This window comes from Limulus polyphemus, unplaced genomic scaffold (assembly GCF_000517525.1).
Source record: "Limulus polyphemus unplaced genomic scaffold, Limulus_polyphemus-2.1.2 Scaffold302, whole genome shotgun sequence".
Taxonomy (NCBI): Eukaryota; Metazoa; Arthropoda; class Merostomata; order Xiphosura; family Limulidae; genus Limulus; species Limulus polyphemus.
Window position 1 is genome coordinate 566,194 of NW_013665912.1, and position 16,809 is coordinate 583,002.

The window sequence follows — 16,809 nt, forward strand, 5'->3', positions numbered from 1 at the left end:
CTTTGCACGAAATTCTGAAACAAACAAAAAAAAACATGACTAATAGCTTTATTTCAAAATATCATCTTACTTACATATGCTACTTTTGACAAATAACCGTATAGAAGGTATATATTTTGCAGATAAAATTCGTTTTCTGAAAAATGCACTACTGAGATTTTCTACATTAAACAAAATGTTGTGTGTATTCCATTATATTGCACTTTTCATACAAAATATGTTTTGGACCCATTAGAATTGAATTATTATGAGTTAGAAGCGATTTTTTGTTAAGTTTCATCACACTTTCAATTTACTAATCTCTTTTTACCTTAGACTACTGTAAATGATTGCAAGTTTGAAGAATATTGCTAACCATTTTCTGAAAAGTCATTCCAGGATTAGTTTATTTTATCTTTGGACAATTTTTCTTATCTAATTAACTTATCTTATCTGTGGACTGTTCTTCATGACTTATAAGCAATAAACAAGGGATTGATGAGAGTTCTTTCATTGTTAAGTTCAATTACAGCAAGGCTGAAAATGAAGTAATTTCACAATGTTTGTATACAAAATGTTCCTTTGTTTCATAACGTACATATGCAGTTTCATTATGTCAGAAACTTTAGTCATACATTAAATTTTTTAAAGACTTCAAGTGATTTTAGCCGTGGATGTATCTTTAAACTCATTTGATGCATATTCAATAAACTATTTGTGTTAAAGGCTACACAACAAGTTGTACGGTTTATCGGTTCTGGATGTTTTAGGTAAAAGTGAGAGCAAACTAACATTACATATTTTAAATAAAAGTCTGATTTTGTGGACAATATCCTTATAGGTTTCCATTTAGAACTAATATAATATAAATACTGAAGAAATTTTTAAAAGATAGTACTGTTACGTTTCTGTTCGTTAGTTAATTTTCCGTTAAAACTCTTACCGAAGAAACTTTACCGATACGAGTCCTTTCTTAAATAAAACTGGTTTATTATTTCTGAATATAACTCTGCGATACACTTAATTTCAACAGTTGCACTATAATTCTCAACAAATGTCTCACGTGCTCGACTTCAACAATACTCAGTTCAATTACACACTCTCTGACTGCAGTTCAATTACTCACAACTTGTTCCGTCACGTTGAGACCATCTTATATATACCAGACTACCCCCAATCTAGTAGTCTCCCGACAATTCTCGAAGGAACAGGATATTTCTAGAAGGAGGTGGCGTGATACTAGTCACGTGATCTTGCTGACGCAACAGTACTAAAGGTTGAAAGGGTATTTATAAACATTATTCTCCCAAATACAAAACAGATACATTTCTGAAAGTAAAACTTATAACAATAGATTTTTGCCTCATCTTCATATATAAGCTGGTTTCTCAATTTATTATTTGAATAAGGTGTTCAAATTTAAAAAGTTAAATGAATTGCACTGTATGGAAATAATTAAAATTGATGCTGAATAAAAATATAAATATATAGTCTTTTAAGAGTTAATTCCATAATTTAATTTATTAAAGATGTTACATTGAAGAAGGATGAAGTGTCAGTTAGATACTCATACATAAAATACTGCTCATACATTGTTTATTAAAGTTAATTAATTATGAATTGATGATAGTTATGCTGAGTTCTGTTTTCTGCTTGTTTAAAATCTTTTCAGTTAGAAAAGATTTTACCTTCAGTGTGTTCAACAGTATAACAGTCAAAGTATAAAATAAACATCAACATAATTTCTGGTAAAATTTGTTTTTACACTTTTATTTTTAGGTTTATTCAGTTTACCATCAGAGTTGGAAGTCAGTCTCACACAAGTGCCTGTCCCAGTCCTAATCACCCATCTGAAGCTGTCTATGTACACTATTCATGTGATGGTGCCCTTTCTTGGCATCTACTAAAAACATTGAAGCATACAAAGTTCCAGGAGCCTAAGTTAGTGGTCCTAGTTATCTGGCATTTGTAAATGGTTAAAATACTAGATATAGATTAAGTAATTATCTCTTAAATGAATTAATTCTGACCATCCATAGAGGCTCAGAACTGTGGTGTTTCATATCAGTGTCAATAGCTGATGCTTTGTTAAGCAGGGGCCATTTAGTTGAAATTGACGGTATTTGTTACTGGGTTGACTTTTGGTTCAGGTCTATATGGATAGTATGCCTTGATTAGAAGTTAATATTAATTAGCTATGTAAAAAATGTATGTCAAAAGTACTTAACATTTTTTAAATAAAATCTGGGGCAAAAATTTAGTTGTAGCTTGAGAATAAATAATATTTTGTAAATAGTAGGTACTTTATGCTCTAAAATCTTAGGGCTTTATATATATATATATATATATATATATATAAGTACAGGGCGAGTCAAAAGTCCTGAATCTTGTGAAGTAGGTGTGGGATGTGGAAAATTTGCTCACATACATTGTTTAAGCATTTGTTATAATATAAAGGTCAAATCAAAATCATTCTTGTGCATACATTTGCATAATTTTATGACTCACTCTATATTAAAGCAAGATGTTTTTGATTTAAAAAATTATGTGAAACCCATAAAGAAAACTGTTTCTGGAGCAGTGTTGTTGTGTACTACAACATTGTATTCACAGGTTTTACCCCATACTGATAGTTTCAGAGATAACATTTGATTGACTTTCATTTGACCTTTATATTCAGACATAATTTCAGGTAAAAAAAATTGTCCTCAATATGCTTAACTATCCTATGTAGGGAGATTTTCTATATTATACACCTACTTCACAACAGTAATGAAAATCAGGATTTTTGACTCGCCTGGTATATACTTTATTTACTATTAGATATAAAAATTTTTAAATTCGTTTATTTGTTTAAGTAATATAATAAAGGGGCATGAGCTGAAGATTAAATGTTTATTTCAATAATATAAGTGCTTTTGCAACATTAGAATTGCTCTTCAGCCAACAATGAACCAATTTTTTAGTTGTCTTCACACAGGTAACTAACAAACATTCACACCTGTGTTAAAACAAAGGTTAAAAAATTGGTTCATTGTCAGTTAAGGAGAAACTAATCTTGTGAAAGCACTACCTTTATTGAAATAAACACTGAATCTAGAGCTTGTGTCTCTTTATTTTATTATCTTACTTTATTTGCTATATATACAAAATACATACCCACATGTGGAAAGGAAAATATGTATATCATGTATATGTTTATTATTTTTATTTTATCAGACACCTGTCCATTCCTCTGCCAGATAAAGCTCTACATCAAAATTGCCAATTCCGACTATGGCAACCTTACCACTCGGGAGAATTGCAGGATATGTGGGCTGTTGATGATCTCTCAGTGTCAACTCAGATGGCTAACATAATTAGTCTCAACTTCAGTGACTTCCAGGCTATCAATGACTCAATTCGCTACAACTATGGAAACATTGATCGCTATTGCAGACCAGATGGAGATGCACTTAGGTAATTTTTAAAGAAAAAATGGTCTTGTATTTGTATTAATGAGAACACCTCATGATTTGATTCATACTATTTAACCTTTGTTGTTTTAAGTTTTGCTGGAAAACAGCTACTCTGTGAATTATTTATGTTTATCCTGCAGTTTTTAATTTTTTCAGCATAGTTGATTAACTCAAAATAGTCTTGACCACTGACTATTTTCTGATGCCAATAAAATTACTTAAGTTGTTTTAATAAGTTATTAAAATGAGATTTTTGAATTAATTAATTGTTTGCAGTTTAATCATTATTTAAAAAACATTCAAAGAACTGTGATAAAATGTGATATTTAAAGAATTTATATTTTATTTCATTATTACATGTCACTTTATATGGTAGATACATATTTTTAAAGCCATACAACATTATATTATGAACATAGTTACCAATTTTAAGAAATTCATAACAGTAGTAATGAAAGATTCTAACAAATGTGTGTAATGTTACATAGAAAAAATTAGGTTATGGTCACATGTATTAGGATTACAGTTTCATTGGACAATCAAGAAGTTAGACATAAGTGTAGTCTTTAAATATTAATTGAAATATGTTAATTTTTTGTTAACCTAGTTTTACTGCAGAAGTACCATTTGGTTCTACTCGTACTTTGGAAACAAAGTCTCTGCACATTGGCCCCGCCTATATGCTTCAATTTGACTTGGTGTTAGGATGTGGAGAGGCTTATAGCCTTGGAAAAGATAACAAGGTATAAGAGTGCTCTAAGACATTATAAAGTGGCAGTCTTTACTGAAAAATATTTGAAACTACATTTTAATTTTATGAAATTTGTATTTTACATCTGCTTACAATACTCACTGTATGAAACATCTTGATTTTTTGGATTTAAAAATAAATCACACTTTATATCCTTTTATTATAATTGACTTGAATTAATCAGAGAACTAAACATTATAAGCTAAATGTAGCTCAGATTTTTAATAGTTTAAAACCTGTTTTCTAGGTTTATTTGGAATATTCCACCGATCATGGAATGACATGGCACCCTGTGTACAAGCCCTGTCTTCCTTCCACTGGTAGATGTAATGGCATTTACACTCAAGGGACTGTTTATGATGCTTCTGAGTATAAAAAATGGAAACGTGTAACAATCAGCCTTCCTTCTTTAACCTGGCAAGTGAATATTTAAGCTTGAAGCAAATACACAATCCTTATATTAACTATAGATAAACATAGAACATAGAAGCTATTTATTACTATAAAGACTTGCTGACTGTATGTTTTATATCATTATTGTTTTTGAAATTTATATCTCATTCAAATATGTAAATTTTATCCAAAAAGAAATTCTTTTTTTTCAGGAAAGCTGTTTCTTCAAAGATGTGCATTGAAATATTTTAAGTACATAGCAATAAATTGGTTTGAGAAAAGAATGTGAAGGTTGTTCAAAAACAAAAACATTATGTAATATTGATGTATATACACATGGAAATAGTAAATTCCACCTAAATTTTGAAAATGATCAAAACATAATGTTTGATTATCTTAAAAGTTTACTCGTACTTTTTGTGTTCTATACCTAAAGTGTACTTTTAATTATTTAATTTTACTACTGTTATACATAATTTTTTAGAAAATTTTTTTAAAGCTTTTTTTAGAAATTGTAAACTTAAAATTATATATTTGAAAGTGCTTCCATTTATTTTGATCCTGAAACATTAAATTAATTTGTTAATGTTCAATTTAGGTCCAGTGCAACAAGATTTCAGTTACGTCAGTCAGAATTTGATGGTCAAGATTCCTGGGCAGTAGATAACTTATATATAGGTCCTCAATGCCCAGATATGTGTAGTGGACATGGAAGATGTATGCAGGGAGTCTGTCAGTGAGTATCGGACAATTATGATAGATGTGACATGAATTTACAAGATGTTTGTTAACATGTGATTAATTAGTACAAAGGGATGTGTATATTTTTGAGTGATTCAGCAACTAATGTTTTAAACTCTGGTAACTCTGTTTACAATATATTTTATTCTCTGTCTGATAGCTTTAGTTTTCGATAATAAATAAGCAGGAGATTCTTATGATATCTGACTTCTGTATATAAGATTAATTCCTTCTAAGCATTTTTTCTTTCAGTCGCTCTAGTTTTCATCAACTAAAAATGGTGGTGTTTTTTCCCTAATGCTCCTTTTTGGTGTTCAAAGTACAACACTTCAGTTGTGATGAATGAAATTATTTGTCAACTAGATATATAGTCTAGCTTTTGTAATTTAGTGTGTCATCATATGCAAAAATACAATGGATGATTAAAGAAGTAATACAACCACCAGAAAGTGCTTGGTCTTCTCCAGTAGTTATAGTAAAGAAGGAAGGAAGAGGTACCAATTTTTTTGTGGTCCTTAGGCAGGTGTAGGCAATACATATCCACACTACCATATATACACAAAAGTATTGATGCTTTAGATGAACTGCTAGTTCAATATACTAGATCTGGTGTTCTGCTACTGTGAGGTAGAATTAGACAATGAGAACAGAAGTGAGTGTTTTTGGCACTCAAGATGGACTGTATGAGCCATTTTTGAGGGGCTGAATGGAGTTACACTGTGAGGCTTACAAGGGGGTGGGAGAAGTCTCATTTGTGAAGATCATATTCTGGTGTTTTACTTTTCAAACTGTTGTTGACAACCAGAGAATAATGTTTCATCAGGCAAGGAAAGCATTTTTGAATCTGAAGCTGAAAGAGTGTGTGTGTATACATTGTCATGTAGTTTCTTGGTCATGTTATAGACAAAGATGGAGTGTCCACTGACGTTGAGAATTGCTATTCCTATGACTTAAAAGAAATATACATTTTTAAGCTTTGTGTCTGACTAAAACTAATTAACAATTTATACGGTTTGCGGACTATGATGTAACATTTCAGTCACTAAAAGTTGCTTTGATTGAGGCTCCAGTGTTGGCATTATCCTAAACAAGATTGTTCATTCATCCTGGATTCAGTTGCCAGTTTCAGTGGGAGTAGATTGATTTTGTTGCAAGTGCAGAAAGATGTGAAATATATCGTTGTTTATGCAAGTCATATATTGATGACATCAGAATGGCACTATTGCAAGACAGGGAAGGAACTGTTTGCAATTTTAGTATTTGTTGAGTATTATCACCATTACCGTATGGTAGGAAAGTCACTGTTAGGATGGAGCATATGTGTTACTGAAGCAGCATATGAACTTTAAAAAACCTGTAAGGTATGACTGCATGTTAGATTACAAAACTGTAAAAGTATAAGTTTGTTGTACAACATCATCCAGACCAGCAGTAGAGTAATGGAGACAGGTTGTCTCTTCAAAGAGTGAGAGTCTGTTTGTGGAATGTCCTGATTCATGATACAGTGTAGCAACCAGAATCATTGTTTCTGCAGTGATATTAAACCATACATTAAGGAATAAACACCACAAGTGATAACCTGGAAGTTTTGGAGGAGCAATTGAAGGAACCAGTTCTTGTTTGGGCACATCTTGCTGTAGATTAAGGTGATATACAGCTTTCACAGATCAGTGAATACAGTACAGATGTCTATAACCTGGCATTTGCATAGCAGTTGAGAGTGCAAGGTGGTGAACTATTTTGCTGCTATAACCCAAGTGAATGTGGAGCCTGATGCAATTAGTTGTTCTGAGGTCTGTGAGACAAGAGATTCTTCATACTTTACATAATGGAAGGACTGAAAGCACCAGGGCATTTTGTGCACTTGTTTAAACTGTAAAAGCAGTTCTTATGGCTGCAATCATGACAGATTGTCTAGAGGTAGTGTAAACATTGTATGGTGTGTGTGTGCTTTTCAGGGGCAAAGTCAGTCATGCCAGGCAAACTCAGGTAGAGAATTGTAATCTATCCATTGTAGATAATAATGATGGTTTTAGCTGGTTCTTTCTGAGAAACTGATAAGGGTTATTGGTGTGCACTGTTCATTATCAGTTACCTCTCCAGGTGAGCTGAAGTTTATCCATTGACTGACACTTCAGCACAGTTATTCACATATAATTTAGCTAAGTAGTTGGTAACATGATTCATAGCAGTTGGAGAAATTCACAAATTTTAACTTCATGCAAAAGTTCACAGACTAGTTGATGAGGAAACCCCCATTCATCCAGAAAGTGATTGATAACAAGTTGCATATATCCCAATCAACTGTGCACAGAATAATTCAAAAAGATCTTATCTTTGAAAGGGAGTAAATGCACAAGCTGCTACTTATGTCCATTAGTGAAAGAAAGAAAAACTGGTGAGTGATGTGAAGAAAATACCTTACATATAAAAGATGGAAATTTATTGCAATTTAGATGAGGCTTGAATTTATCTGAATGGCTGCAAAAAAGAAATGGGTGATTTGCTACCATTGATGAGGTGATAAGAACTTCCTAATATGGTTTAATGAGTCGAAAGAAAGTTTTTTGCTGGGTTTCATAGTTGCTTCAGGTTTCTAATATTCTGGAAAATTTTAAATTTTGTAAAATGCAGAGTAATCAAAGATTAATTCTTGTTATCATCCAGAGAATGTGCTGACACCAATTATGAGGAATGAAATTCATGTGTTGTTTAGGCAGGGTGCCAATAATATATGCTATTTCAAGGTTAACCCTTTTTAACAGCTGTATATTATTTAATGTACTGTAAACCTGGACTTTGAAGTTATATATTATGTTTATAATGTATCTAACTAAGGTAAACTTGTTATCCTTATCTTAAGAAGAAGCTCAGTTTCACAAAACAGATTTTTTATGAGGAAGTAAAAAATATCTTATATAAAGAAAAGATATTTTATGAGACAGTGTTTCAATTTTTTAGAAAAGAATTAACTCTCAGATGTATTCTAAATTTATTACTATGCGACTATCCTTAAAATGTGTTATTTTGTATTATTATTATTCTATGAAAGACTTATTTACTTGGAAAAACTGTGTTTTTATTGCTCAGATGTGACAAGGGTTTTTATGGGACAAACTGCTTACCCAAAGAAAAGCTAAAAGCTGTTCAAAAGAAAGACTTTGAATCTGTCGAAAAATTAGAGGGAGAAGGCTTTGAAATAAGTGGTGGAACCATATCTTGGGGTGACAAAGGCTGTGGCATTATCACTTCTGGTTCATCTCTGTATTTTTATCAAGTAGGTATTTATTTGATAAACCACAAAGAACTTTGTAACTTGAATCTACTTTCAAGTTATGGCAGATATATAACATAGAAAATAATTAAAAGTAAGAACTTATATATATTTCTCTTTAATATGATCTTTAAAATAGAAATTGACACGAAAAACAGTATCCAAGTTTGTCTAATATGCATAATAACTTAATTCATCAGTTAGTATAAATACTAAAATAGATTTTCTTGTGAAGTAACATCAAGGATTTTATTTTCCCTCTCAACGCTGGTTTAATTGAAATATAACATATTTGCAGCTTTTTTATAATTTTTCATTTGTTTGTATTTTAGTTTTTCAAATAAAGATTGAAGAAAAGAATACTAATACTTTTTGTTTGAAATTTTGTAAAGTTACTTGTCTGAAACTGGACTTTGTTTCTTTAGGATGGGGTACGCCAATTGATAACTGCTGACATGGATACAGAAGACATGAACTTTGTCCAATTTTTTATTCGAATTGGTGGAGGTGATCCTATCTTTTGTAACAATGCTACTGGCAGAAATGAGAGCGTCCTTCTTCAGTTTTCAAATGATGCAGGAATAAGCTGGGATATCCTACGAGAACTTTACTCTGAAAACTATAGATCTGCAAAGTATTTTGTTTTTTTATTAAATGTTCTTCTCAGTTAAACGAATTTCAGAATGTTTAATTTTATGTAATTTTATTCCCCAATATTACATAAATTGCATGTATTGTTATATGCATTATCTTAGAATACAAAAGTACTTGCATAAAAATGTCTATAAGCAACATAAGATTAGGAAAACATGTAGGTTTCAAGAAATCAGTTTAACACACAACTTCGATACCCTGTAACCCAAGTCCTTTTGAAAGGTCCACTTTTTGAAAATGCTCAGATTATAGGGCATCGTATATTTGTATAAGCAACATCACTTATTAATCTCTTAAGTGTTACTTCCCCAGTAGGACAGTAGTAAGTCTTCTGATTTGCAACACTATAGTCAGGGGTTTGATTCCATTTAGTGGACACAGCGGATAGCCTGAGATGGCTTTGCTATAACATAACACACACTTAAGTACTACAGAAAGAAAAAAGATGATAGATATATATATATTAATTCAATAGTCATTAGTTTTTGAACATATTTTGCACTTTCAGCTGAGGCCATGTTATAAAACTGACAATCAATCTCCCTATTCAGTTAAGAATATCCACATGGGTAAGGGGTGCTTTTGACTGATTGCCCTTCCTCTAATTATTAGTTCTAAATTAGGGACAGCTACTCCTAACATTGAGATCTTTGACCTGGCCATTTAACTCATGTGTCACATAAAGTGCATTCATGTTCAAAATATCACATATTTAAAGGTATTAATTTAGTGCTTAGTGTTATATTAATATGAAATAGTAATTAAGTGCTTGTTAAAGTCGTTGACACTTCTCTCAAAATCTGTTATCTTTTCTTTTGTGAGTTATACATGCTAAACAACTTTATTATATCATTTTAAATTAGAATGGAGCACATTTCTCTCCCACTGAAGGCAAAGACACGCAGCACAAGACTACGATGGTGGCAACCCCAACACTCTGGTGTTGGTCAAGATCAGTGGGCATTGGATGATCTGTATTTGAACAATGACAAGGTCAAATATGAGGTCAATGTAGGTCAAATCAGTTTTTGATGGTTAGGAAATAAAAGTACATTACTTTGTACTTTGTGTTATTATTATTTTTCTATAATGTTTTTTGTCATGTTATTAGGATTTTGAAAATAGTGAATTTTTGTCTTTGAATGATAGATAAAACATCTATATTAATTCAAGAAGTATTGCTTCTGAAACATATTTTCAATAACTAAAATTTAAATATATACCTCATTCATTTGTAGAAGGTTTTAGTATAAAAAATTTAATATATCTAAGCTTATGATTCTAATGATACTAATTTTGGAAATTTCAGGTTTCTTCTAAAAGTGAAGGCCAATGGTCAGCATTAACTGAGTATTCTGAAAAACCATTTTGTAACTCCACAAACAATGTTTTGGTTTTTCATGGAAAAGAAAACCACCGCTTTGCTGTCAGCCGACCCTTAAATCTTCTACAATCTGATGTTATACAATTTAAAGTATGTTACCTTGTTCTGCAAGTATCAGATTTAAAGGAAAGTTTTAATAAATCAGAAAATATTTATTAAATGTAGTCTCTAGTTGACCAGTAAGCTGTTTAAAGTATTTTATATATTCTTTGATACATTTTTTAGGCAGAGTATTCATGATGAGTAAACTGGAATGAACAGCAACAGCCTGTTGTAAAAAAACACAAGTGTAGAGGACGACGTTTCAAAAGTTTCTCGTCTTCAGGTCTAATGACTGAAAGATGAAAATCTGAAGACTGAAGATGGAAGACTTTCAAAATGTCATCCTCTACACTTGTATATTAGGTAGTTGGAATAATTTTCACGTGTCAATAGGAACAGTTTTTTTTTTATGTTTGTTCTAATTTTTGGAGATTTCAGTAAAAGTTTAGAAGTAAAATTAAGTTTAAATTTTTGACATAATTATGGTATTTTTACTTTTGTTTATTTTTAGTCTGTAGTATTTTGGTTCCAAAAGATACTTACCTTCGCTGATACTATAGCTATTTCTCGATCTCCAGGGTTTCCACTTTTTGCCCATCTAAGCATTGAAAATGCTTGCTCCAGTCTTTTATACCCCACTCGAATGCTCTTGGTAAATTCCAATTTGCATATTTCTACACCAACTTCAATGCACCCTCTATCTAGGTACTGTATATAAGCACCTCATTCAGATAATGTAATCATTTTTTGCATTACTATGGTTATATCTTCGTATATTTATAAGTTACTTAAAAAATCGACGAGTATGAATTCCCAAGTTAATGTTTCTGTTACGATGGTCATTCAGACCTATCCTCTTCCACATCTGTTATCTGGGTTTTTCAATGGCTAGGGGAGGGGTCACTCTCAGTTGAGGCTGTCCGTGATATGATCCGTTGAGAGATGGACACACATATATATGCGGACTGAGGATATCTCTCCCGGGGGTTCTTAGGCAACTTTTTCAAATGACTTGGACCAGCTGTGGAGAATTTAGACTCGCTTTTTCCAGCTTCTTCTTTTACTAGGTCAGCCTCAACAGAGGATCATTTTAATCACCTACCTCCAGCCCCTTTTCTTCATTGGGTTACTCAGGTATGTGAGGTTTTGGGGGTCTCTCCTATTGCATTTGACTCTACTCCTTCCTTGTTGGCAGAGAGGACAGCAAGAGACTACTTGATTTTTCCTCTTCATCCTGATATTGCTGTTCATGCTGTGAGATTTGCTACTCAGTTATGAGACGGGATAGCTATGCCTTGTCCCCCACATTTATTGGAACAGTATGCTTTGGCTTATCACCACCAGGAGGAGGTATATTTAGATTCTCAACGAATGGACCCCATTTTGGATCAGTGGGGGTCTCGATTGGAACCTGTGATCACTTTAAACAGATTACAGTTTTCTCGGATTCATCTTACTCTCACGACTGTCCTGAGGTATTTATTTTCAATCTAACTTTTGTTGAAAGCTTGAGGGATTTTGCTGATGTCTACCTCAGGCAGATTGTCTTCTTCATTCTTTCTCTAGTTTGTTGTTTGGGATTTATTGGGTAGAGATTCTTTGTTTAAAAGTGTTTATTTGTCGTCTTCTGCCTTCAGGGAGTTAAGGGAATCTCTTTTTCTCCTTTCCATTTTGTTTGCTTGAGTTCCAGAGACATTAGAATCAAAATTTGATTCAGCCTGTTTACATTATTCTTTATCATTGTTGACTTTTCGCCTTTCTGGCACTAATTTGGGAGTGTTGGATCTTAGTTTTTCTGACCCCCTCCTTTGTTTCCCAGGTCTGTTGGTTTGCATAATAGAGTCTGTCCATATTCTCAAGGATTTTTTGCCTCAGATAGACCATCAACAACAGTGTCGATATCTGTCCTGTGGGCAGGGGAGCAGTGGAGACGACGTTTACATTACTTTCTGGACATCTGGAGTTTTTTCACCAGGGATCCATGGGTATTCCATGCTCTGAATTCAGGGTTGGTCATTCCTACATCACCTCCACCTTTATCTGCACAACCTGTTTCCTTTAACCTCCAACATGTTCACGACGAGTGGAACTTCGTTCCCAGGCTGTAAGAGAGTTATTAGTCAAAAGGGCAGGAGTAGAGAGTTGATCCAGTTCTTCCAGGATTTTATTTGCATTTATTTGTTGTACTCAAGAAGACAGGAGATTGGCATCAAATCATTGATCTAATTTTAGATCCTCCTCGAGGAATCCTTTCTCAACCTAAGATGGCACTTTGTGCCAGGGCTCTGGATGACCAAGTTCGATGTTACCGATGCTTATCTCCATATTCTCATAGTGGAATCTTTCCAAAGGTTTCTCAGATTTATGCAAAGGGCTAGGTTCTGTAGTTCAGGGCTCTACTTTTGGTTTTGCATCAGCACCTTATGTCTTCTGCTGAGTTGTTCGAGCTTTTTCTCGTCATCTACAATTCTTGGACTTGTACACACTTCATTATGTGGATGACTGGATTCTTCTGGCACCATCCCATCAATTAGCAGAACAAGACTTTCAGATTCTCCTTTCAGAAGCCACAAAAGCAGGTTTCCTTAACAGACTGGAGAAATCTATTTTGTCACCAATGCAATATTTCGTCCATCTGGGTGTGTTTTTCAATACTCTTAAGTCGTGCTCAACCAACCCCTATCAGGCTTCAAACCATGGAAAAAGCCACCAGGCTTTTACTTATGTCTCCTTCTCCTACTGCACAGATGGTTCTATCTCAATTTGTGATGTGAGCATCCCTTAAGCTTCTCATTCCTTTGGGACAAACTCATATGAGGTCCCTTCAGTGATCACTACATGATCAATGAATCATGCTTTTGGATCCTTTGGATCATCCTGTCTCATTACTCAGGAGCAACATTGTCGATTGCGAATGGTGGTTGGATCGGAACAACACTACTATTGGGGTACTCATTCCACCACCTCGTCCTGAGATCCATCTATTTACAGATGCATCTCTTCAGGGATGGGGAACTTATCTTCAAGGTCAGGAGTTCCAGGGTATTTGGACGGAAGTCAAGTCTACCCTCCATATCAATGTTTTTGAACTCCTTGCAGTACACCAGGCAATGGTTCAAGGTCTGTTTCTCTGGAAAGGAAAAATTGTCATGATGCATTCCAACAATTCCACAGTGGTATCTCAGATTTCTTGTCAATGAGGCAAACATTCTTGAGACCTTGTTTTTGTACCTTGGATCTTCTCTACTGGGCTCATTCCCATCGTATCAGTCTTTTAGCATTTCATGTTCCAGGAGTTTTGGTCTCTGATACCTCATCCTCAAGCATTGGTAGTAGATGCGTACAGTCAGGACTGGACAGATTTACATCTGTATGCTTTTCCCCCTGATTCAGCTTTTGCCCTGGTTTCTGATTATGGTTTGCTCCACTTCCTATCGAGTTATCTTGGTTGCACCATATTGGTCAGTTCAAACATGGTTTCCACTTTTTCGGTATCTGCAGGTATGTCCTCCTCTACCTCTTACATTGTCTCTGAGACAACCTCGATCAGACATTCTCCATCCACGTGTTCGGAAACTCATTTTTCATACTTGGAAGTTATGCGGTCCTTTGTCCAGCATGAGGGTTTAACTTCTATGGTTTCTCTGTATTTGACTAAATCTCTCCATAGGCCAACCACAGCTGTTTATCAACGGAAATGGAATACTTATCGTCAGTGGAGTCTTAAAAGGAATTTCAATCCTCTTCATCCTAAAGTATCCACCATAACCCATTTTATGACTTAGGTATTTGAGAGTGATTTTGCTTCACTTACAGTGGCTTTATATAAGGCATCCTTATCCACTATTTTTTGGTATTCCAAATATCGGAATGTTTTTTTGAATCCTCAGTACTATCAGTTCTACTCAAAACCCTTCATATTCTTCGACCCAAATGACCTTTTCAATTACAAAACTGGGATTTTACAGTTGTTTTACATGCATTGCCTCATTCTCTCTTTGAGCCCTTAGCTTCGTGTTCTTTATTCCACCTTTCTTTTAAATTGTATTTTTTGTTCTTATTGGCTTGTGGATGTTGTCGGTTGGAGTTGTTTGCAATTCCTATGCTTTGGACTCTTTATCATTCCACATTTGTCCTGCTTTACCCTAATAGGTCCTTTCTGTCCAAGACTCTGATGTCAAGCTAGGGAAGGGGAAAAATTCTTCTCACCAATCCATTTGCCAGCCATTTCTCACCCTTATGACTGCTTCAATCCTGACTGTTATGTCCTGTTAGGGCCATCCTCATTTCAAGGTAGTAGGAATAGATTGTTTATTCATTGGAATCCTTCTTTTTCATGTTACTTATTTCTCATTACTCTAATGAGGTGGCTTCATATTATTGATTCACATGGCCTATAATGAATTATCATTACAGGAGAGGAATCTTTTGCATGTCATATCTCACCAGCCGCTCAGTTGAATTGCCCTCTGGAAGACATTGTGCAGTCTGGTATGTGGATTACTCCTAATACTTTCCTATCTCATTACTTACATGATCTGGTAGTTTCGTCTTCTGAGGGTTTTTGACTAACCCATGTAGTTATTTGGACCACATCTGTTAGATTTTCACCAGAAGTGAGTATTTTCATCAATCATATATGTTTTTTTTTGTGGTAAGTGTTGCCCAGGCAAGTATGCTTTTTCTTTTCAATCCCACACTAGCAACCACTTTCACTATAATTACTACAGGTTGCAACAGGCTCTGTTGAAATGGGGTGTTCCATAAAACCATCTAGGTGCCTACCGGGTGGTATTACCTTATTATTATGGACTGCCACTCATGGACTATCATGAGTAAAGCTAAAGGGGACCCTGCTGATCTTCAGATTGAATAAATCGTGGTTGGTTTGCTTTTGAAAATGTAGGGAACTTGATTCACCTGTTGCCAAGTTTCCAGAGGACTCCATAATGCATATTCCCTCCCACCCACCCCGACTCTACTGGTGGAGCATGGGAGTCCTTACCACTCCAGTTTCCAGTTGCTGGGGTGGCGGACAGAGGGTTTTCCTCCAGTGTGTTCAAGTGTGTTCCTCCACTCTTGGAGAAGAGGGCAAAGTTGGAGGCCCTCCTACTCGGGACCCTGGATGTTTTTTCTTAGATGTCAGTACAAGTGGCACCAGCCTCCACGGGAGCCTACTTGTATTTCCAGTTCAGATTTGGCACAAGCTATCCAGCTGATGAGTGCATGGCCCTTCTCTTTGTTCAATGTCGGTTTCTTATATTGTTCATTGAAGAAGGTTCACTATCTCCTAATAATTCTGAATGAAAAGTGGTCCCATCCTAGGTCCTTGGTTGAGCACAAGTTCCACGTTCTCTCCATAATTTCAGGGGCAAGCAGAATACTCCTTGTACACTTGGTTGCAGAGTGAAGATTAATGTTCATAATTTCAAACCGAATGAGTTCTGTTCCTTTGGTTGAGTACGGCATACATGATCTCGTCATTCCGAGCCTGGGGTGTTGCCTTTTGGACTTTTTCAGGTAGAGAAGAAAATTTGTCCACTACGGTATTGCTTACTTTCTCGTTGTGATTTCGGTGTTGCAAAATACATCACTCTATGGCTACAGGTTGGGATCCAATCAAAAGTATATATAACATTGCAGTCCAATAGCCCTAGCCACTACTGTGGGATATAGGTACCACAACCCCTTAATTCTAATCCTGCATTGTGGAACCTCAGCTATCTGGTTGGGACTGGCCTATACTGACAATTACTCATATTCTGTTCTCCCTTTGATATAGGAACTGAGTTCCAGGTAAAGAGCATACCTGTGCTGGATGTAGTGTGGTTCCCCCACTCTTGTACCATCTTTATCTTGGTACACTTCTGTTCTATACAGACGCTTTCTGTATGGTTCATGTCTGCACTGGCCCCTCCACCTTTTCAATGTGGGATTCTAGCTATAGTGTCAGTGGAGGTAAGTATGTTTTGGAAGTTAACATTTTCCTAAACTGAAAATGTATTTCCAATAATACTTACCTCCACTGACATTTTCCCGCCCTACCTCCCCACTAAAAAGCTGGTTTATGTCTTGAGAAAGTGATTACATTATCTGAATCAGGTGCTTATATACAGTACCTAGATAGAGGGTG

General features: G+C 34.6%; 1 protein-coding gene across 1 annotated transcript in view; it reads left to right on the top strand.

Moving 5' to 3' along the window:
- The window catches only part of LOC106457203 (reelin-like), a 134,478-nt gene that overhangs the window by 33,558 nt on the left and 84,111 nt on the right, over window positions 1-16,809 (top strand). The window contains 9 exon segments of the mRNA XM_022383037.1: window positions 1,759-1,920; window positions 3,199-3,438; window positions 4,045-4,180; window positions 4,436-4,605; window positions 5,180-5,317; window positions 8,413-8,599; window positions 9,022-9,230; window positions 10,114-10,261; window positions 10,560-10,724. Coding sequence (XP_022238745.1) covers window positions 1,759-1,920; window positions 3,199-3,438; window positions 4,045-4,180; window positions 4,436-4,605; window positions 5,180-5,317; window positions 8,413-8,599; window positions 9,022-9,230; window positions 10,114-10,261; window positions 10,560-10,724 — 1,555 coding nt within the window.